This window comes from Coregonus lavaretus, assembly GCF_964263955.1.
Source record: "Coregonus lavaretus genome assembly, chromosome: 3".
NCBI classification, from domain to species: Eukaryota; Metazoa; Chordata; class Actinopteri; order Salmoniformes; family Salmonidae; genus Coregonus; species Coregonus lavaretus.
Genome location: NC_139990.1, coordinates 4,350,199 through 4,374,595, shown reverse-complemented (window position 1 = coordinate 4,374,595; position 24,397 = coordinate 4,350,199). Strand labels below are relative to the sequence as shown.

At 45.1% G+C, this 24,397-nt stretch overlaps 1 protein-coding gene across 1 annotated transcript in view; it reads left to right on the top strand.

Annotated features, from left to right (window-relative positions):
* The window catches only part of LOC311119844 (gamma-aminobutyric acid type B receptor subunit 2-like), a gene marked incomplete at both ends in the record, with an annotated part of 144,523 nt that overhangs the window by 88,356 nt on the left and 31,770 nt on the right, over positions 1–24,397 (top strand). The window contains one exon of the mRNA XM_084157790.1: positions 20,450–20,560. Coding sequence (XP_084013916.1) covers positions 20,450–20,560 — 111 coding nt within the window. The remainder of the gene's footprint in view (positions 1–20,449; positions 20,561–24,397) is intronic.

The following is a 24,397-nucleotide window of genomic DNA, read 5'->3' as shown; positions in this document are numbered from 1 at the left end:
TCCAGATCCTTCAGATTTCGGGGCTGTCGCTGGGCAATACAGACTTTCAGCTCCCTCCAAAGATGTTCTATTGGGTTCAGGTCTGGAGACTGGCTAGGCCACTCCAGGACCTTGAGATGCTTCTTACGGAGCCACTCCTTAGTTGCCCTGGCTGTGTGTTTCGGGTCTTTGTCATACTGGAAGACCCAGCCACGACCCATCTTCAATGCTCTTACTGAGGGTAGGAGGTTGTTGGCCAAGATCTCGCGATACATGGCCCCATCCATCCTCCCCTCAATACAGTGCAGTCGTCCTGTCCCCTTTGCAGAAAAGCATCCCCAAAGAATGATGTTTCCACCTCCATGCTTCACGGTTGGGATGGTGTTCTTGGGGTTGTACTCAGTGGCGGCTCCTGAAAAAATTCTCAGGAGGGGCAATTTTTCTGATGATTTAGGTGACCTACACACATTTTAAAAAAGATATGTCCAGCAACAACATGAAGACAGGGGCAGCATATAAGTCAATACCAGAAGCATTTATTGACTGATCTGGGGAGATGGATTCCAGTTTCTGTGACAGATTATAAATAATCTCTGATGCCTTTGTTATATTAGCTTTTGGTTGAATGTACTGTCGTAGTAAATATATAATGTTATAGCTTGGTCTGACTAAAATCTTGTGCATGACCCATTTTGTGTTGGGCGTTTGTTTTCAATCAATGCTGTTCCTATCCTATAACAATGGACAAAAGAGTCCTATCTTGTCAGCCTTGTCAGCAGGTGGCCAAGGACAACACCCACGCCATAGGTCTCTCAGTTCTTCCAACTCACGAGTTCTTGCTCTGAGGACACACACACACACACACACACACACATCATCACTGATAACACACACACACACACACATCATCACTGTTAAACACACACACACACACACACAAAAATCCCCTCTCTTTAGGCTGAACATTTGAAGACAGAGAACCCGACTCAGAGCCAATGCAACAGTGGAGGGGACCTCGCCCAACTCATCAGGACCAATCAGAAGATCAGAACTACTAGATTCAACCTACATCATTTATTGTATAAAATGTCTGCACACAATGTTTTCGGGGCTCTCTTCAGATAGCTCCCTAAGAGTTTGACGAACGAGTCCGTGCACGCGATTCCAGATATCTTTACCTCTGAATAAACTGCCTTTATTATACCATATCCACCCTGTCCAAAGTCTCTACTTGGTCTCAGTTCTCCAGTAAACTTGTGATTATCAACAGTACACAACGGTAACAAACAATTGGGGGAACTCACGGGGCAGATAGCAAGGTCGCAGTGACACAGAAAGCAGTTCAATGTCGGGGGTACAGAGTCGCTCTCTTACCAGGATCGATCTGTGACTGTCAGATCGCGGTCCGCTCTGACCAGGGTGAAGCCGGCCGGCTCCACTTCTCCGGGACTCTGTCATCCAGCCAAGTCTCCCAGCTGTATTGGATTCCGCTGCCAGCAGCGTTTTCATTATTTAGTCCGTTCGTAGTGGGTATGTACACGATCAACAAGATCAGTCCAAAACCCACCACTGGAAATCCATGGTTGGCAGAATGTTTGTAAACTAAGTGTACAAATTAAAAACATAAAATAACGCCACTAAGTGTACAAATTAAAAACATAAGATAACGCCACACTGCAGGTCGCAACAGAGACGCTGCTAGCCGCTATTTTCTTAGTTACGTTCATGGTTACGTCACGTATGACGAAAGCGCGTAAGTGCAAGCCCACAGACACCCATAGAGATTGTATTGAAAGCTTTGAAATTTGAAAAAAATAGATTTTACATGACAGGCTATGAGAGACTTCTGGGCGATTTTCAACCTGACTGAAATCGCCCCAAAAACGGGCGGGGCCATTTGAAGCACGACTTTAGCCTGATTTGACATTTAGTGGCAGTCAGATCAGATTACAACACTGATAACTACTGTTGCCGTGATATAACTGATTAGAAAAAAAATCCCTTCCTTTTCCCGTTTGGCAGTGCGTCGCCCATATCGCCCTATTGAACAGGCCGTCCCTGGTTGTACTCATCCTTCTTCTTCCTCCAAACACGGCAAGTGGAGTTTAGACCAAAAAGCTCTATTTTTGTCTCATCAGACCACATGACCTTCTCCCATTCCTCCTCTGGATCATTCAGATGGTCATTGGCAAACTTCAGACGGGCCTGGACATGCACTGGCTTGAGCAGGGGGACCTTGCGTGCGCTGCAGGATTTTAATCCATGATGGCGTAGTGTGTTACTAATGGTTTTCTTTGAGACTGTGGTCCCAGCTCTCTTCAGGTCATTGACCAGGTCCTGCCGTGTAGTTCTGGGCTGATCCCTCACCTTCCTCATGATCATTGATGCCCAACGAGGTGAGATCTTGCATGGAGCCCCAGACCGAGGGTGATTGACCGTCATCTTGAACTTCTTCAATTTTCTAATAATTGCGCCAACAGTTGTTGCCTTCTCACCAAGCTGCTTGCCTATTGTCTTGTAGCCCATCCCAGCCTTGTGCAGGTCTACAATTGTATCCCTGATGTCCTTACACAGCTCTCTGGTCTTGGCCATTGTGGAGAGGTTGGAGTCTGTTTGATTGAGTGTGTGGACAGGTGTCTTTTATACAGGTAACGAGTTCAAACAGGTAAAGTTAATACAGGTAATGAGTGGAGAACAGGAGGGCTTCTTAAAGAAAAACTAAGAGGTCTGTGAGAGCCGGAATTCTTACTGGTTGGTAGGTGATCAAATACTTATGTCATGCAATAAAATGCAAATTAATTACTTAAAAATCATACAATGTGATTTTCTGGATTTTTGTTTTAGATTCCGTCTCTCACAGTTGAAGTGTACCTAGGATAACAATTACAGACCTCTACATGCTTTGTAAGTAGGAAAGCCTGCAAAATCGGCAGTGTATCAAATACTTGTTCTCCCCACTGTATATACTAGATAGATTAGATGTATCCGGGTGTCCAATTAATATCTAGTCTATCTAGTATTTCTAGTCTATCCTAGAGAGATCTACTGTATGATACTGTTCTATCTAGTCTATCCCAAGGGACCTGAAGGGGATAAATTAAATCAATCAATCCTCGTTCATTGCTTTTAAAAATCAGTCGCCGACTCATCGCCCACCAAGGGAATTACACTATGTGTCTACTCATGGTTTCCTCTCTGTCGCCATCAACTTGGTTTGTGTGTGTGTGTGTGTGTGTGTGTTTGTTGGTGTCATTGCGCGGAGGCCAAGGGGCCATCCCTGTACAAGGGATTAGCCTGGTAATGGGATAAAGTCAACAATGGTCATATCAGACAGATAGGTGGTAGAGGGCAGACATTTAAATACAGATAGGATTTACATTTTTCATTTATTGTCTAGTACTACTCGGCTGTCTATGGAGTTTTTCTTTTCTAAAACAAGCTGGCCTAGGATAAATCTCTCTAATCTCTCTCAGAGTCTGGAGAGAGATTAGAGTTGTGTGATTCTTCATAAAGTTGCTGGGGTTTTATGTTTATGTTAATACAAATACAACAACATAAGGCTTATTTTACAGAAGTAATACAAGGTAAAAAATCTAAAAGCTTGTACAAAAGGTTTAACGAAACACAATAAAGACATTACCTCCATACATCTATGTAAGCTCTCAGTTACAGGAACAACGATGGTGTTGAGTCACACAGCCTTCATCAGAGAGTGCTCTCACCATAGAATTACAGTAGAATAAGACTTTTAAAATCCAGAGAGCAGTTTCTGTAGAGACCCATTGATTCAATGCAGTGGGGTTGTGTTGTGAAGACAAGTAGGATCTTGGGTCAGTTTTTCCCCCTAATGGAGAAAGTTAGGAATAGGGGAGGGAAATCTGATCATAGATCCGTACGTAGGGGAAACCTCCCCCCGGAGCCATGACATGCAGCCATGCAGTATGTACAAACCCAGTCATTCAGTGCAGGGACACAGTCATTCAGTGCAGGGACACAGTCATTCAGTGCAGGGACACAGCCATTTGGTACAGGGACACAGTCATTCAGTGCAGGGACACAGTCACACACACACATACATATGCCCAGACCCAAGGAGCACCAGGGGGCTTCTTCCTGCCCTGACACCCTGGAACGCTGCATGTAGGTTAGCCTGACCTGCCGGCATCCCTCCCCCCACCTCCCTCCTTTCCTCCATCCTTCTCTCTCTCCTCTCTTACTCTCTCTTGTTGTCTCGTTATCTCTTTCTACCCATCCATTCCCCCATCCCTCCATCCCTCATAGACGGGTCTGACTCGCTCATCACATGAACAGCCACTGCCACCTCTCCTTTTCCCTCCATCCCCAGGTAACTGGTCACTGGGACTCCTGTATCAAGGAGGAGTGGTTAGATATGGTCACTGGGACTCCTGTATCGAGGAGGAGTGGTTAGATATGGTCACTGGGACTCCTGTATCGAGGAGGAATGGTTAGATATGGTCACTGGGACTCCTGTATCGAGGAGGAATGGTTAGATATGGTCACTGGGACTCCTGTATCGAGGAGGAATGGTTAGATATGGTCACTGGGACTCCTGTATCGAGGAGGAATGGTTAGATATGCCACAAAACTATCGGTAGAGTTGAAAATGTGATGGAAACACATTGAACATTAGATAAAAAGTACATTTTGTTTGCACTACGTCATCGTGCACTGATTTTTATCCGCAGCAAGTCCGTTTGGTGGAAACACCACAGGTGGGAAAACGCGCATATTTTCTTTATGTAGATTTTAGAATATTCGCATGAAAATCTGTCGCCAATTGCATGGAAACCTAGCTACTGATTTAAAAGCTAGGGTAAAGTTTTATTCTCAACAAAACAAGGGACACTATATTGATTCCACCACCTCTCTCCCTCCGATTGTAGAAGGGTTTTCCTCCACCATTTTTCATCTCCATATTCTGTCCTTTTTGGAAAATACCTCTGACAAACTGACATAAATCGCTGCCACAAACTCTAGCGCTGTTTTTCTCTCTCTCTGCAGTGGAATCTTCCATTTAGTAATTGCCACTGCAAGTGATGGAGAGTCGCTGTCAGTGGGCTGATAGCTCATCCATACACGCACGCACGCACGCACACACATACGAACGCGCACACACACACACTCCAAACTATGTGCAGCAGCTGAGGACGTGAGCTCTCCATTTTCTCCCCCTGGCGCTCTCTCCTGTTGGTTCCACTCCTCCTCTCTCCTGTTGGTTCCACTCCTCCTCTCTCCTGTTGGTCCCACTCCTCCACTCTCCATCCTTCCTTCCATCCCTCCTCCAGAAAGAACCAGGGCTCTCCACACCCACCCCCTACTCTCTTTAGTCACTCCCCAGTGTAGAGCGCGCCACTCGGCTGACTGGCTCCCTAACCCTCCCAGCCTCCCTCCTTGCCTCTCTCCCTGCATTCTCTCTCTCTCTCTCTCTCTCTCTCTCTCTCTCTCTCTCTCCCTCCCTGCCTTTCTTCCTCCCTCCCTTCCTCCCTCCTGCTTTACCTCAAATCAATGCAAATAGTCAGGGTAGCCATGATTAGCTGTTTATGAGTCTTATGGCTTGGGGGTGGAAGCTGTTAAGAAGCCTTTTGGACCTAGACATGGCGCTCCGGTACCACTTGCCATGCGGTAGCAAAGAGAACAGTCTATGACTAGGGTGGCTGGAGTCTTTGACAATTTTTAGGGCCTTCCTCTGACACCGCCTGGTATAGAGGTCCTGGATGGCAATCATCTCCTTTGTCTTGATGACGTTGAGGGAGAGGTTGTTATCCTGGCACCACACGGCCAGGTCTCTGACCTCCTCCCTATAGGCTGTCTCATCATTGTCGGTGATCAGGCCTACCACTGTTGTGTCGTCGGCAAACTTAATGATGGTGTTGGAGTCGTGCCTGGCCATGCAGTCATGGCTGAACAGGGAGTACAGGAGGGGACTGAGTACGCACCCCTGAGGGGCCCCCGTGTTGAGGATCAGCGTGGCAGATGGGTTGTTACCTACCCTTACCACCTGGGGGCGACCCGTCAGGAAGTCCAGGATCCAGTTGCAGAGGGAGGTGTTTAGTCCCAGGGTCCTTAGCTTAGTGATGAGCTTTGAGGGCACTATGGTGTTGAACGCTGAGCTATAGTCAATGAATAGCATTCTCACGTAGGTGTTCCTCTTGTCCAGGTGGGAAAGGACAGTGTGGAGTGCAATAGAGATTGCATTATCTGTGGATCTGTTGGGGCGGTATGCAAATTTGAGTGGGTCTAGGGTTTATGGGATAATGGCGTAATACCTCCCTCTCTCCCTCCCTGCCTCTCTCTCTATAGACTCCCTGTCAGCGGCAGCGCCCTTTCCAGCTCTCAATGAACAATTACATTAAAAGGCTAATGCGCTGAGAAATGACAGCAGACGCCACAGCTGCTGCTGCCACCGCCGCTTTGGGCCGCTCGGCTCTGCCCGACACAGGCTGTTGCTTGGCAACCCCCGGACAGCTTCGCTGCGAGAGGCGACGGTTCTGATGTTCCTGCCTGTTCTGATCTCGGATGAGATGGATGGAAGCCCATGGATGCCGATGCCCAGTTGTCCATATTTAACACTGAAGTTTGTATTATCAGTGTTATTAGTTGTAGAGGGCATGTCAGAGCTGCAGTGGTAGGCTGTGCATCCCCAATGGCACCCTCTTCCCTTTGTAGTGCACTACTTGGCCCAGAGTAAATATAGTGCCATTTGGGATGCATACATGGTGGTGATTGAGCATAGCCGTTTAGCTCCTCAGGTTAATATTATTACTAGTGGCTCTGTTCCAATGTCCATACTAGTAAACTACTTTAATTAACTAATGTACTTGGCATGCAAGTGGTTTCTTAGACCTTGGTGACAGCTAGGTTGTCCTATGGTTATTTTGCATACAACCTTAATTTCTTTGGTGGGTTGGGGGGTATGCAACAAACTATGACCTATGACTTTTCCAGACCCTTCATTGATATTTAATTACTTTAACAGAACGTTTTTCTAAATGTTCAAACATGGTTACATTTAATTAAAATGTTGGTAATGTTCTAGGAACGTTCTCCAACTGGTGTGACCTGTAGGAATTTCAGTACTTCAGCCAGGGGCGGTCTGTTCAATAGGGCGATATGGGCGACGCACTGCCAAACGGGAAAAGGAAGGGAATTTTTTTCTAATCAATTATATCACGGCAACAGTAGTTATCAGTGTTGTAATCTAGACGTCTGATCTGCCACAGTGCCACACTGCCACTAAATGTCCAATCAGGCTAAAGTCGTGCTTCAAATGGCTCCCCCCCCTTTTGGGGCGATTTCAGTCAGGTTGAAAATCGCCCAGAAGTCTGTCATAGACTCCCATGTAAAATCTATTTTTTTCAAATTTCAGAGCTTTCAATACAATCTCTATGGGTTTCTGAGGGCTTGCACTTACGCGCTTTCGTCATACGTAACGTAACCATGAACGTAACTAAGAAAAGAGCGGGTAGCAGCGTCTCTGTTGCGACCTGCAGTGTGTGTGACGTTTGGTGTGGCGTTATCTTATGTTTTTAATCTTATGTTTTTAATTTGTACACTTAGTGGCGTTATTTTATGTTTTTAATTTGTACACTTAGTTTACAAACATTCTGCCAACCATGGATTTCCAGTGGTGGGGTCACGGTGTTGGACTGATCTTGTTGATCGTGTACATACCCGCTACGAACGGACTAAATAATGAAAACGCTGCTGGCAGCGGAATCCAATACAGCAGGGAGTTTTTACTACAATGCAACTCAAATACGAACGCGATGGATATCCCAATGGCCCATCTAATACCTGATTGTCTGCGAGTGGATTACAAACCCAAATGCAAACGTGGAAAACGCGGGGGAATCAGACAACGACTTAAAAAAAATTAAGAACAAACTTCCCTTACCCACCACCTTGCTGATTAATGCCCAGTCACTGAGGGGGAAAGCGGATGAGTTGTCAGCGAATCTGCGCTTCCAACACGAATATCGGGAGGCCTGTTTGCTGGCATTTACTGAGACTTGGCTGGATGACAGAGTCCCGGACAGAGAAGTGGAGCCGGCCGGCTTCACCCTGGTCAGAGCGGACCGCGATCTGACAGTCACAGGGAAACTTCACGGCAGGGGCGTCTGTCAGGGACCAGTGGTGTAAATCGATCCTGGTAAGAGAGCGACTCTGTACCCCCGACATTGAACTGCTTTCTGTGTCACTGCGACCTTACTATCTGCCCCGTGAGTTCCCCCAATTGTTTGTTACCGTTGTGTACATTCAACCAAAAGCTAATATAACAAAGGCATCAGAGATTATTTATAATCTGTCACAGAAACTGGAATCCATCTCCCCCGACGCACCCAAATTTATTTTAGGGGATTTTAACAACTGTACATTGCACAAAGTCTTGCGCACATACCATCAGTATGTGAAATGTCACACTAGGAAAAATAGGACTCTTGATTTGTGCTATGGGACAATACCAAAGGTGTTCTCTGCCACCACCAGACCTCCTCTGGGGACATCAGACCACAATGTGGTCTACCTCAGGCCAATTTACTGTCGCCTCCTGGAGAGGGAGAAACCACAGTTAAAACTGTCCAGATCTGGAATGACAACAGTATCACTTGGGGTGTTTTGACTGTACAATGTGGGAGGTATTTCAGGACAGCAGCTCTGATCTGGATGAACTCACAGAGGTTATTTCAGATATGTAAACTTCTGTGTTGAGTCAGTTGTGCCTACTAAGACCTGTAAAATCTTCCCTAACAACAAGCCTTGGGTATCAAAACATCTAAAATCACTACCTGATAGGAAGAAGGCAGTTTATGCTGGGGGTGATAGACAGGCTTTAAGAGATGTACAACGTGAGATAAAAAGACAGATACTGGTGGACAAGTTTTGCGGAGTGTTTGAGTTAGCTTTGCGAGGCAAAGATGAAACTGAGGGCTCCACCAACCCTGGTAAGCCAACACTTTTGAGATCAGTCAATAAATGCTTCTGGTATTGACTTATATGCTGCCCCTGTCTTCATGTTGTTGCTGGACATATCTTTTTTAAAATGTGTGTAGGTCACCTAAATCATCAGAAAAATTGCCCCCCCTGAGAATTTTTTCAGGAGCCGCCACTGACTTCAGCATAACGTTTCCTACAGGTTTCCTCATGGTTCTATTTAAAGTCATGTTCTCAAATTGTCTGAGAATGTTAAGAAAACTTTCCATAAAAAACACAATAGAACATTGGTAATGTTCAGAGAACGTTCTAAGAATGTTATATAAAAACATGTACATTTCATTCTCAGCATCAACAAAACTCTCTATCCTATCTTCTATTCTCTATCTTGTTAAGTGTGTTCAGGTGTGTTGGCTAATTAATTAATTGCCACTAATTGGCCACACCTGATCTTAATGAGTGCTTGTTTCCTTTCAAATGGGGTCTGTTTGAATAGACTAAAATAAACATCTTTGTAAACATGGCATGCTAGCTCAATCCTGGTGGTGCAGTGGACTAATTACATGGATAGAGAACAGAAGATTATAGGTTTGAATTTCACTGATGCCGTGTCACAATAAAAAATACATGTGTTTGCATGATTTTTGCCTAAATTAATTAATTTCAATGTGTCCTATCTGTAGTGCTGAGCGATTAGTGCTTTTTGAGGTCAGTTCGGTTTCGGTTCGATTATTTAAACAATTATCACGGTTTCTGATTTCTGTTTAGATCATTTAAAAAAAAAACATGATTGTAGAGCTTTTCAATGGAAATTCCAAAGCTCAAAATAGTGGACATTCAATTGTCAAAACATTGAAAACATTCCATTGTCTCTGTCCCCACATTGGGTAGACATCAATAGAAAAATAAGAAATTACTATGCAATAATAAAATATTTCACTTGTGTATATTACTTAGTTTTTATCTGATGACTCAGAATTTGTTTTACTAAATGGAATTCTAACGATTGAACATCGGTCAATTAGTTGTTTAATATTCCAAAATAAGATAGCAGTGTTATTAACAGTCTTCCTGAAACATTCAGTGAAAGTTTTAAGGAAGTTATTAAAAAACCTCCAAATAACCTATAATTTCCGTTCTTAGAGCGTTAATAAAACCTCCAAGGAAAACTTTATAGGAACCAGAGTAAAACGTTCTCAGAACCTCCCTGCAACCTAAAAATAAACGTTTCCAGAACAGGCAAAATGTTCCGTTAAAAAAACGTTCCGTTATACCAGTCAAAAACCATATGGCTTCGTTCCCACAATGTGAAACCAAAAACATATGTTCCCACAAATTCCAAGGAACCAAATGTGCTAGCTGGGATGTCAGTATGGACATTGGAAGGTAGCCTGAGACTACTTACAGGTGGAGACTTCCTCTCCTCTCTTATGACCTCTTCTCCTCTCCTCTTCCCGATGTGCGTCCGTGGGATAGCGTCCCCTCTCCTCCGTCATCTGCCCACTTTGTTGTTGCTACTTGCTGCTTAAACTTTCTTCCCCATCAGCTTTTGTAGAAAGAAACCATTGACTCCCTTCCCTGAATATCACCCCAGAGTTAATGGACTATTGGGTGTCCCAAAATACTCTTAAGACATAGGCATGTTGTTGGTTGGTCACGTCTGTGTCCATTTAGATGGGGGATACGTCCCAAATGGTACGCTATTCCCTTTATAGTGTACTACTTTTGACCAGGCCCAATAGGGCCCTACATAGGGAAAATGGTGCAATTTGGGACACACCCTGGGTTACTGCGCATCGGGTGTTCCGTCATAATGTGTGCCCTGTGACAGGCAGGGCCATACGTCTGGGCATGATATGATATGCTTTTAAAGTTCCCTTTCGGTAAATACGGCTTTTATGTGTCCTTATAGGACATTACAAGTACCGAAGGTCCTCTCTAGACTTGTTGACGTCATTATTTCTGATGCAGGGTTGTCATCTGGCTCTGCCTGTGTCCTAAATGGTACCCTATTCCCTATATAGTGCACTATATTTTATTTTGTAAAAACTTTTTTTGTTAAAAGGAGCGGGGCAGTCCAACTCCTTGCATGTTTTCTGTTTATGGGATAAGACAGGTAAAGAGGAAAGAGAGTGAGCTGCAATAGCAGTGGATTCAAACCCATACTGCAGCGATATATGAAATCTGGAGGCAGCGACTTAGACCACCAGACCACCCTAGGCCGCATAGTGCACTACATAGGGAATAGAATGCCATTTGGGATGCAGCCTCTGCCTCGACTAGGTAACATTCCGCCAGACTTGTGTGTACAGGGACTGTCTGCATGCTACCTAAATGTTTTAATCCTTTGTAGGCTTTGTGTTTTGAATATTGTGCGAAACCGAACAAGGACAAGGAGTCTGATGTATAATCATATTTGAAATCCTAATCCAACAAAGCTCTCAGAACAGGAAAATAACAAATAGAGATTATGGAGAGAATATATTTATCCTTCTACCCCCCCCCCCCCCCCCCACTGGCTATCATAAGTTGAATGCACCAATTTGTAAGTCACTCTGGATAAGAGCGTCTGCTAAATTACGTAAATGTAAACATAAATTTAAATTTAACTGTACCCTACAACATGGCATTTCAAGGAGATAAATAGTGTCCCAAATTGCACCCTTTTCCCTATATAGGCCTAAAGTGCACTACTTTTGACCAGAGCCCTATGAGTTCACTATAAAGGGAATAGGGTGCCATTTGGGACACAACCATGTGGGGGGGCTTGACCTCTCTGGCTTGGGCTCCATTCTACTGTAATTGAAGAATGAATGGCTCATCAATGTCCCATTTCAAGTGATCCTGGGCTGTAGAATGTAAGGCAGAGGGAATGATAGAGAGTTGTAATTTACCTTAACATGGCTGCATATGGACATGATGAAGGGTAGAGTCTGATACGTGTGTGTTTGCGTGGTTGCATGCGTGAGCGTGTATTGTTATATATTATATTCATACCTTAGGGATTTATGTGTCCTGAAAATGACAGCAGGCATATTCAAGGTGTTGCTAAGTGGGGCAGCTAAAACTGGGCTACAGTGTTCATCGCTGGCTTTTAGAGGACAGAAAGAAACCAGTCCAGCTTTTCTCCCTCCTTCACTCTGCTCCCTCCCTACCGCCCTCCATCCCTCCATCCCTCCCGCCCGCCCTCCATCCCTCCCGCCCGCCCTCCATCCCTACCGCCCGCCCGCCCGCCCGCCCTCCATCCCTCCCTCCCGCCCTCCATCCATCCCTCCTTCCCTCCCTCCCTCCCTCCCTCCGTCCCTCCATCCATCCATCCCTCCCTCCCTCCCTCCCTCCCTCCCTCCCTCCCTTTACACAGACCCTGATTTCTAAATTAAACAAAGGCTTATTGGCTCCTAAACATCAGAAACTCTCTGTTGTCATTAGCTCTGATGTAAACAAACCCCAATAAGTTAAAGAGTGTAATCAACATGCTCGGCACACACACACACACACACACACACACATACACATACACACATGGCCCTGTGAAGATGTTTGATTTATTACCACGTCTGGCCACGTCCCCCAAACTCTTAATTGTGTTTTTATTAAAGGGGCTTTTTTTTTACATCCTCGACAGTTCCCCCGAGAGCTACGTTGTCACGTGATACGCTAATTGCCGCCAACAGCTCTAATTTGGCCTGTAAATCACCTGCGAGAGAGAGAGAGGGAGAGAGAGAGGGGGAGGGAGACAGACAGAGAAAGAGAGAGATAGAGATAGAAAAAGTAGAGCGAGAAAGAGAGGATGGGGATGTAAATGAAACCTATCTATAATGGCTCATTAGGTAAGGCCATTAACAGTGTAAATCTGGATTAACAGTGTAAATCTGGATTAATGCAACTCCAGTGGTGTTTAAACAAGCCCCCGGCTGTTGTACCTCCTCAGTTTCATTATACACCTGAATGTTTGATTCATATCAAATCAAATCAAATTGTATTTGTCACATGCTTTGTAAACAACAGGTGTAGACTAACAGTGAAACGCTTACTTACGGTCCTTTTTCAACAATGCAGAGTTAAAGATAAAACATTTAAATAGTGACACAAGGAATAAATACACAGTGAATAGCAAAAAACAATAAGGAGTAGAAAATAACATGGCTGTATACAGGAAGTAGAAAATAACATGGCTACAGTGGGGAAAAAAAGTATTTAGTCAGCCACCAATTGTGCAAGTTCTCCCACTTAAAAAGATGAGAGAGGCCTGTAATTTTCATCATAGGTACACGTCAACTATGACAGACAAATAGAGATTTTTTTTTACAGAAAATCACATTGTAGGATTTTTTATGAATTTATTTGCAAATTATGGTGGAAAATAAGTATTTGGTCACCTACAAACAAGCAAGATTTCTGGCTCTCACGGACCTGTAACTTCTTCTTTGAGAGGCTCCTCTGTCCTCCACTCGTTACCTGTATTAATGGCACCTGTTTGAACTCGTTATCAGTATAAAAAACACCTGTCCACAACCTCAAACAGTCACACTCCAAACTCCACTATGGCCAAGACCAAAGAGCTGTCAAAGGACACCAGAAACAAAATTGTAGACCTGCACCAGGCTGGGAAGACTGAATCTGCAATAGGTAAGCAGCTTGGTTTGAAGAAATCAACTGTGGGAGCAATTATTAGGAAATGGAAGACATACAAGACCACTGATAATCTCCCTCGATCTGGGGCTCCACGCAAGATCTCACCCCGTGGGGTCAAAATGATCACAAGAACGGTGAGCAAAAATCCCAGAACCACACGGGGGGACCTAGTGAATGACCTGCAGAGAGCTGGGACCAAAGTAACAAAGCCTACCATCAGTAACACACTACGCCGCCAGGGACTCAAATCCTGCAGTGCCAGACGTGTCCCCCTGCTTAAGCCAGTACATGTCCAGGCCTGTCTGAAGTTTGCTAGAGTGCATTTGGATGATCCAGAAGAGGATTGGGAGGATGTCATATGGTCAGATGAAACCAAAATAGAACTTTTTGGTAAAAACTCAACTCGTCGTGTTTGGAGGACAAAGAATGCTGAGTTGCATCCAAAGAACACCATACCTACTGTGAAGCATGGGGTGGGAACATCATGCTTTGGGGCTGTTTTTCTGCAAAGGGACCAGGACGACTGATCCGTGTAAAGGAAAGAATGAATGGGGCCATGTATCGTGAGATTTTGAGTGAAAACCTCCTTCCATCAGCAAGGGCATTGAAGATGAAACGTGGCTGGGTCTTTCAGCATGACAATGATCCCAAACACACCGTCCGGGCAACGAAGGAGTGGCTTCGTAAGAAGCATTTCAAGGTCCTGGAGTGGCCTAGCCAGTCTCCAGATCTCAACCCCATAGAAAATCTTTGGAGGGAGTTGAAAGTCCGTGTTGCCCAGCGACAGCCCCAAAACATCACTGCTCTAGAGGAGATCTGCATGGAGGAATGGGCCAAAATACCAGCAACAGTGTGTGAAAACCTTGTTAAGACTTACAGAAAACGTTTGACCTGTGTCATTGCCAACAAAGGGTATACAACAAAGTATTGAGAAACGTTTGTTATTGACCAAATACTTATTGTCCACCATAATTTGCAAATCAATTCATAAAAAATCCTACAATGTGATTTTCTGGATATTTTTTCTCATTTTGTCTGTCATAGTTGACGTGTACCTATGATGAAAATTACAGGCCTCTCTCATCTTTTTAAGTGGGAGAACTTGCCCAATTGGTGGCTGACTAAATACTTTTTTCCCCCACTGTATATACAGGAAGTAGAAAATAACATGGCTGTATACAGGAAGTAGAAAATAATATGGCTGTATACAGGAAGTAGAAAATAACATGGCTATATACAGGAAGTAGAAAATAACATGGTTGTATACAGGAAGTAGAAAATAACATGGCTATATACAGGAAGTAGAAAATAACATGGCTATATACAGGAAGTAGAAAATAACATGGCTGTGTACAGGAAGTAGAATATAACATGGCTATATACAGAGAGTAGAAAATAACATGGCTATATACAGGACGTAGAAAATAACATGGCTGTATACAGGAAGTAGAAAATAACATGGCTATATACAGAGAGTAGAAAATAACATGGCTATATACAGGGAGTAGAAAATAACATGGCTATATAATATCACGACTCAAGATATGACCCAGATGCAGACACAGGAGGTGGATAGTTCGATTCTCAGAATATTTATTATAAATAATAATAATAATAATAATAATATGCCATTTAGCAGACGCTTTTATCCAAAGCGACTTACAATTTTTTTTTTTTTTTTTTTTTGTGTATGGGTGGTCCCGGGGATCGAACCCACTACCTTGGCGTTACAAGCTCCGTGCTCTACCAGCTGAGCTACAGAGGACCACAAAAACAAAGGGGCAGGCAAAGGGCAGGTCGAGGGCAGGCAGAGGTTCATAATCCAAGGCAGTGTCAATCAGGGACAGAATGGCAGGCAGGCTCAGGGCAGGCAGAAAGGTCGGAACCAGGAAGACTAGAAAACAAGAACTAGAGAACTGGAGAAACGGGAAACACGCTGGTAAGACCTGACAAAGAAAATAACATGGCTATATACAGGGAGTACCAGTACCGAGTCGATGTGCAGGGGTACGAGGTAATTGAGGTAGATATGTACAGATACTGTAGGTAGGATTAAGGTGACTAGGCAACAGGATACATTTAAGTCATTTAGCAGACGCTCTTATCCAGAGCGACTTACAGTTAGTGAGTGCATACATCATTTGTTTATACTGGAATCGAACCCACAACCCTGGCGTTGCAAACGCCATGCTCTACCAACTGAGCTACATCCCTGCCGGCCATTCCCTCCCCTACCCTGGACGACGCTGGGCCAATTGTGCGCCGCCCCATGGGTCTCCCGGTCGTGGCCGGCTACGACAGAGCCTGGATTCGAACCAGGATCTCTAGTGGCACAGCTAGCACTGCGATGCAGTGCCTTAGACCACTGCGCCACTCGGGAGGATAGATAATAGACAGTTGGTGCACAGTTGGTGCACTGGTCCCATGTGCCATGCGGTATCAGAGAGAACAAACAGTCTATTGCTTAGGTGGCTGGAAGTCTGACAATTTTTGGACCTTCCTCTGACACCGCTTGCTACAGTGCCTTACAAAAGTATTCATCCCCCTTGGCGTTTTTCCTATTTTGTTGCATTACAACCTGTAATTGAAATAGATTTGTAATGTAATGGACATGTAATGGACATACACGGACATGTAATGGACATACATGGACATACAATGTAATGGACATACACAAAATAGTCCAAATTGGTGAAGTGAAATTTAAAAAAATAACTTGTTTAAAAGAATACAAAAAAATAAATAACAAAAAAGTGGTGCATGCATACAGTTGAAGTCGGAAGTTTACATACACTTTAGCCAAATACTTTTAAACTCAGTTTTTCACAGTTCCTGACATTTAATCCTAGTAAAATTTCCCTGTCTTAGTCAGTTAGGATCACCACTTTATTTTAAGAATGTGAAATGTCAGCTTCCCACCATAAGCTGGGTGAATTTTGGCCCATTCCTCCTGACAGAGTTGGTGTAACTGAGTCAGGTTTGTAGGCCTCCTTGCTCGCACACACTTTTTCAGGTCTGCCCACAAATGTTCTATAGGATTGAGGTCAGGGCTTTGTGATGGCCACTCCAATACCTTGACTTTGTTGTCCTTAAGCCATTTTGCCACAACTTTGGAAGTATGCTTGGGGTCATTGTCCATTTGGAAGACCCATTTGCGACCAAGCTTTAACTTCCTGACTGATGTCTTGAGATGTTGCTTCAATATATCCACATAATTTTCCTTCCTCATGATGCCATCTATTTTGTGAAGCGCACCAGTCCCTCCTGCAGCAAAGCACCCCCACAGCATGATGCTGCCACCCCCGTGCTTCACGGTTGGGATGGTGTTCTTCGGCTTGTAAGCCTGCCCCTTTTTCCTCCAAACATAACGATGGTCATTATGGCCAAACAGTTCTATTTTTGTTTCATCAGACCAGAGGACATTTCTCCAAAAAGTATGATCTTTGTCCCCATGTGCAAACCGTAGTCTGGCTTTTTTATGGCGGTTTTGAGGCAGTGGCTTCTTCCTTGCTGAGCGGCCTTTCGTTATGTCGATATAGGACTCGTTTTTACTGTGGATATAGATACTTTTGTACCCGTTTCCTCCAGCATCTTCACAAGGTCCTTTGCTGTTTTTCTGGGATTGATTTGCACTTTTCGCACCAAAGTACGTTCATCTCTAGGAGACAGAACGCATCTCCTTCCTGAGCGGTATGACGGCTGCGTGGTCCCATGGTGTTTATACTTACTACAGATGAACGTGGTACCTTCAGGCATTTGGAAATTGCTCCCAAGGATGAACCAGACTTGTGGAGGTCTACAATTTTCTTTCTGAGGTCTTGTCTGATTTCTTTTGATTTTCCCATGATGTCAAGCAAAGAGACACTGAGTTTGAAGGTAGGCCTTGAAATACATCCACAGGTACACCTCCAATTGACTCAAATGATGTCAATTAGCCTATCAGAAGCTTCTAAAGCCATGAATCATTTTCTGGAATTTTCCAAGCTGTTTAAAGGCACAGTCAACTTAGTGTATGTACATTTCTGACCCACTGGAATTGTGATAAAGTGAATTATAAGTGAAATAATCTGTCTGTAAACAATTGTTGGAAAAATTACGTTTTAAAGTCTCCAAACTAAGTGTATGTAAACTTCCGACTTAAACTATATGTATTCACCCCCTTTGCTATGAAGCCCCTAAATAAGATCTGGTGCAACCAATTACCTTCAGAAGACACATAATTAGTTAAATAAAGGCCACCTGTGTGCAATCTAAGTGTCACATGATCTGTCACACGATCTCAGTATATATACACCTGTTCTAAAAGGCCCCAGAGTCTGCAACACCACTAAGCAAAGGGCACCACCAAGGAAGCGGCACCATGAAGACCAAGGAGCTCTCCAAACAGGTCAGGGACAAAGTTGTGGAGAAGTACAGATCAGGGTTGGGTTATAAAAAAAAGATCAGAAACTTTGAACATCCCACGGAGCACCATTAAATCCATTATTAAAACATGGAAAGAAAGTGGCACCACAACAAACCTGCCAAGAGAGGGCCGCCCACCAAAACTCACGGACCAGGCAAGGAGGGCATTAATCAGAGAGGCAAAAAAGAGACAAAAGATAAACCTGAAGGAGCTGCAAAGCTCCACAGCGGAGATTGGAGTATCTGTCCATAGGACCACTTTAAGCCGTACACTCCACACAGCTGGGGTTTACGGATGAGTGGCCAGAAAAAAGCCATTGCTTAAAGAAATAAATAAGCAAACATGTTTGATGTTTGCCAAAAGGCATGTGGGAGACTCCCCAAACATATGGAAGAAGGTACTCTGGTCAGATGAGACTAAAATTGAGCTTTTTGGCCATCAAGGAAAACGCTATGTCTGGCACAAACCCAACACCTCTCATCACCCCGAGAACACTATCCCCACAGTGAAGCATGGTGGTGGCAGCATCATGCTGTGGGGATGTTTTTCATCGGCAGGGACTGGGAGACTAGTCAGGATCGAGGCAAATATGAACGGAGCAAAGTACAGAGAGATCCTTGTTGAAAACCTGCTCCAGAGTGCTCAGACTGGGGCGAAGGTTCACCTTCCAACAGGACAACGACCGTAAGCACACAGCCAAGACAACGCAGGAGTGGCTTCGGGACAAGTCTCTGAATGTCCTTGAGTGGCCCAGCCAGAGCCCGGACTTGAACCTGATCTAAAATCTCTGGAGAGATCTGAAAATAGCTGTGCAGAAACGCTCCCCATCCAACCTGACAGAGCTTGAGAGGATCTGCAGAGAAGAATGGGAGAAACTCCCCAAATACAGGTGTGCCAAACTTGTAGCGTCATACCCAAGAAGACTCGAGGCTGTAATTGCTGCCAAAGGTGCTTCAACAAAGTACTGGGCCCTCTCCTTTTCTCCCTATACACCAAGTCACTTGGCTCTGTCATATCCTCACATGGCCTTTCCTATCATTGCTACGCTGACGATACACAACTAATCTTCTCCTTTCCCCCTTCTGATAACCAGGTGGCGAATCGCATCTCTGCATGTCTGGCAGACATATCAGTATGGATGACGGATCACCACCTCAAGCTGAACCCTGGCAAGACGGAGCTGCTCTTCCTCCCGGGGAAGGACTGCCCGTTCCATGATCTCGCCATCACGGTAGACAACTCCGCTGTGTCCTCCTCCCAGAGTGCGAAGAGCCTAGGCGTGACCCTGGACAACACCCTGTCGTTCTCCGCCAACATCAAGGCGGTGACCCGCTCCTGCAGGTTCATGCTCTACAACATTCGGAGAGTACGACCCTGCCTTACACAGGAAGCGGCGCAGGTCCTGGTCCAGGCACTTGTCATCTCCCGTCTGGACTACTGCAACTCGCTGTTGGCTGGGCTCCCTGCCTGTGCCATTAAACCCCTACAACTCATCCAGAATGCCGCAGCCCGTCTGGTGTTCAACCTTCCCAAGTTCTCTCACGTCACCCCCCTCCTCCGCACACTCCACTGGCTTCCAATTGAAGCTCGCATCCGCTACAAGACCATGGTGCTTGCCTTTGGAGCAGTGAGGGGAACGGCACCCCTGTACCTTCAGGCTCTGATCAGTCCCTACACCCAAACGAGGACATTGCGTTCATCCACCTCTGGCCTGCTGGCTCCCCTTCCTCTGCGGAAGCACAGCTCCCGCTCAGCCCAGTCAAAACTGTTCGCTGCTCTGGCACCCCAATGGTGGAACAAGCTCCCTCACGACGCCAGGACAGCGGAGTCACTCACCACCTTCCGGAGACATTTGAAACCCCACCTCTTTAAGGAATACCTGGGATAGGCTAAAGTATTCCTTCTAACCCCCCCCCCCCCCCCCCCAAATTGTAAAGTGGTTATCCCACTGGCTATAGGGTGAACGCACCAATTTGTGAGTCGCTCTGGCTAAGAGCGTCTGCTAAATGACGTTAATGTGCCCTTGAGCAAGGCACTTAACCCTAATTGCTCCTGTAAGTCGCTCTGGTTAAGAGCGTCTGCTAAATGACTAAAATGTAAATGTAAAATGTACTGAGTAAAGGGTCTGAATACTTATGTAAATGTAATTCTGTATTTTTTATAAATTAGCAACAACAACAAAAATTCTTTGTCATTATGGGGTATTGTGTGTAGATTGATGAGGGGAAAAAAACAATTTCATCAAGTTTAGAAAAGGCTGTAACGTAACAAAATGTGGAAAAAGTCAAGGGGTCCCGAAGGCACTGTATATGTGTGATGCTGTCGTACAAAACATTTTTGGGAAGAAATACTGTTCAGATATTGATTGTTGTTTTTGTTGAAAATATTGTTGCTGTTGTTGTTAATATTGTTGTTGTTGTTGACATACATGCGCCCACAACTCACCAGCCTTTCTCTTCTCTCTGTGTGTCCCTACAGGCGGACCCCCAGGGGCGGGACATAGCCATCCGGCCCTTCCTGGAACACTGCGAGAACACACACATGACCATTTGGCTGGGGATCGTGTACGCATACAAGGGCCTGCTTATGGTGAGTAAGAAGAGAGACTGGTGTGTGTGTGTGTCCGTCACCTACAAGGACCTATTCATAGTTAGGGAGGTAGTCTCTGAAACACAGGGAAGGAAGAGGTGATGGCTGTTATCTGCTCTGAGACACAGGGAAGGAAGAGGTGATGGCTGTTATCTGCTCTGAGACACAGGGAAGGAAGAGGTGATGGCTGTTATCTGCTTTGAGACACAGGGAAGGAAGAGGTGATGGGTGTTATCTGCTTTGAGACACAGGGAAGGAAGAGGTGATGGGTGTTATCTGCTCTGAGACACAGGGAAGGAAGAGATGATGGCTGTTATCTGCTTTGAGACACAGGGAAGGAAGAGGTGATGGCTGTTATCTGCTCTGAGACACAGGGAAGGAAGAGGTGATGGGTGTTATCTGCTCTGAGACACAGGGAAGGAAGAGGTGATGGCTGTTATCTGCTCTGAGACACAGGGAAGGAAGAGGTGATGGGTGTTATCTGCTCTGAGACACAGGGAAGGAAGAGATGGTGGCTGTTATCTGCATCAACACCGTCTAGCATGTGTATACCATGGTCATTGTGTCATGATGGAGAGTTCAATAGCTAATTTTCTGCCGCAAACATATGGTTATCATATCTGTGGTTGTTAGATGTCGATTTTATGGAGCACATTCTATTGATCTGTCTGAATACTGGGATATGACTCATACCCTACTTTACAGATAGAGAAATAACACAACCTGCCATTGGTTCAGTGATGGGTTACTGACAATAGACTTGTCCTTCACTGAAGAGACCCTTCCACTGTGAGAAATCTAATATTAAGGAAGTCTCAAGGTTTTGCTTGCCTGAGGTAGAGTACCAAGAGAGTTTTCATCTATATTTTTCGTAGCTGTCTATTTACCACCACAAACCGATGCTGGCACTAAGACCGCACTCAACGAGCTGTATAAGGCCATAAGCAAACAAGAAAATGCTCATCCAGAGGCGGCGCTCCTAGTGGCCAGGGACTTTAATGCAGGGTAACTTCAATCAGTTTTACCTAATTTCTACCAGCATGTTAAATGTGCAACCAGAGGAAAAAAAACTCTAGACCACCTTTACTCCACACACAGAGACGCGTTCAAAGCTCTCCCTCGCCCTCCATTTGGAAAATCTGACCATAATGCTATCCTCCTGATTCCTGCTTACAAGCAAAAACTAAAGCAGGAAGTACCAGTGACTCGCTCAATAAGGAAGTGGTCAGATGATGCAGATGCTAAGCTACGGAACTGTTTTGCTAGTACAGACTGGAATATGTTCTGGGATTCTTCAGATGGCATTGAGGAGTACACCACATCAGTCACTGGCTTCATTAATAAGTGCATCGATGACGTCATCCCCACAGTGACCGTACGTACATACCCCAACCCGAAGCCATGGATTACAGGCAACATCCGCACTGAGCTAAAGGGTAGAGCTGCCGCTTTCAAGGAGCGTGACTCTAACCCGGAAGCTTAGTAGAAATCCCGCTATGCCCTCCGATGAGCCATCAAACAGGCAAAGCATCAATACATGACTAAGATTGAATCCTCCTACACCGGCTCCAATGCTCGTCGTATGTGGCAGGGCTTGCAAACTATTACGGACTACAAAGGGAAGCACATCCGCGAGCTGCCCAGTGACACGAGCCTACCAGACGAGCTAAATGACTTATATGTCAAATCAAATCAAATCACATTTTATTTGTCACATGTGCCGAATACAACAGGTGTAGACCTTACAGTGAAATGCTTACTTACAAGCCCTTAACCAACAAGCAGTTTTAAGAAAGAATACAACAACAAAAAAATCACACCAAAAAAACAATATAAAATAATATGAAATAAAAGTAACAAATAATTAAAGAGCAGCAGGAAAAACAACAATAGCGAGGCTATATACAGGGGGTACCGGTACCGAGTCAATGTGCGGGGGCACCGGTTAGTCGAGGTAAATGTGCGCTTTGAGGCAAGCAACACTGAAGCATGCATGAGAGCACCAGCTGTTCCGGACGACTGTGTGATCACGCTCTCCGTAGCCGATGTGAGTAAGAACTTTGATTTGCATACCGCCCCAACATATCCACAGATGACACAATATCTATTGCACTCCACACTGCCCTTTCCCAACTGGACAAAAGGAACACCTATGTGAGAATGCTATTTATTGACTACAGCTCAGCGTTCAGCACCATAGTGCCCTCAAAGCTCATCACTAAGCTAAGGACCCTGGGACTAAACACCTCCCTCCGCAACTGGATCCTGGATTTTCTGACGGGCCGCCCCCAGGTAGTAAGGGTAGGTAACAACACATCTGCCACGCTGATCCTCAACACGGGGGCCCCTCAGGGGTGCGTACTCAGTCCCCTCCTGTACTCCCTGTTCACCCTGGACTGCATGGCCAGGCACGACTCCAACACCATCATTAAGTTTGCCGACGACACAACAGTGGTAGGCCTGATCACCGACAACGATGAGACAGCCTATAGGGAGGAGGTCAGAGACCTGGCAGTGTGGTGCCAGGATAACAACCTCTCCCTCTCTGTCATCAAGACAAAGGAGATGATCGTGGACAACAGGAAAAGGAGGGCCGAGCATGCCCCCATTCTCATCGACGGGGCTGTTTTGGAGCAGGTTGAGAGCTTCAAGTTCCTTGGTGTCCACATCACCAACAAACGATCATGGTCCAAACACACCAAGACAGTTGTGAAGAGGGAACGACAATACCTATTGCCCCTCAGGAGACTGAAAAGATTTGGCATGGGGTCCTCAGATCCACAAAATGCTGCACCATCGAGAGCATCCTGACTGGTTGCATCACCACCTGGTATGGCAACTGCTCGGCCTCCGACCACAAGGCACTACAGAGGACCTCTATACCAGGTGGTGTCAGAGGAAGGCCCTAAAAATTACCAAAGACTCCAGCCACCCTAGTCATAGACTGTTCTCTCTGCTACCGCACGGCAAGCGGTACCGGAGGTGCGTGTGTGTGTGTGTGTGTGTGTGCGTGTGTGTGCCTCCAAGCAGAGCTGCCAGTGACGTAGTTAACCGAGCCCCTCCAGATGCCTGAGGTTTCTAAATGAAATGTGACATCTTTGAAAACGTTCCTCTTTCCCTTGGCTTGTGTGTTTGAACACCTTAACTTAACTAGCCCAGACTGTAAATAATTTAGAGAGCGAGAGAGCGAGAGAGAGAGAGAGAGAGAGCGAGAGAGCGAGAGAGCGAGAGAGCGAGAGCGAGAGAGAGAGAGAGAGAGAGAGAGAGAGAGAGAGAGAGAGAGAGAGAGAGAGAGAGAGAGTATGCCTTCACTATGGTGAATCACTAAAACACTACAGAAATACACTACGGAAAAACAAGGAACAGCACATCAGAAATCAGCTCAATGTAATTGAAGAATCCATAGACTCTAACCACTTCTGGAAGAGATATCTATATATGGGTAAACCACTTCTCCAATCTTTTTGGGCCTATAACAAAGAACAAACACCAAAAACATATACATGATCAAATACAAATCTTATAATCAACTATTAACGACTACCAGAACCCACTGGATTCTCTAATTACATTGAATGAACTACAGGACAAAATACAATCCTTCCAACCCAAAAAGGCCTGTGGTGTTGATGGTATCCTAAATGAAATGATAGAATATACCTACTACAAATTCCAATTGGCTATACTTAAACTCTTTAACATCATCCTTAGCTCTGGCATCTTCCCCAATATTTGGAACCAAGGACTGATCACCCCAATCCACAAAAGTGGAGACAAATTTGACCCAAATAACTACCGTGGGATATGCGTCAACAGCAACCTTGGGAAAATCCTCTG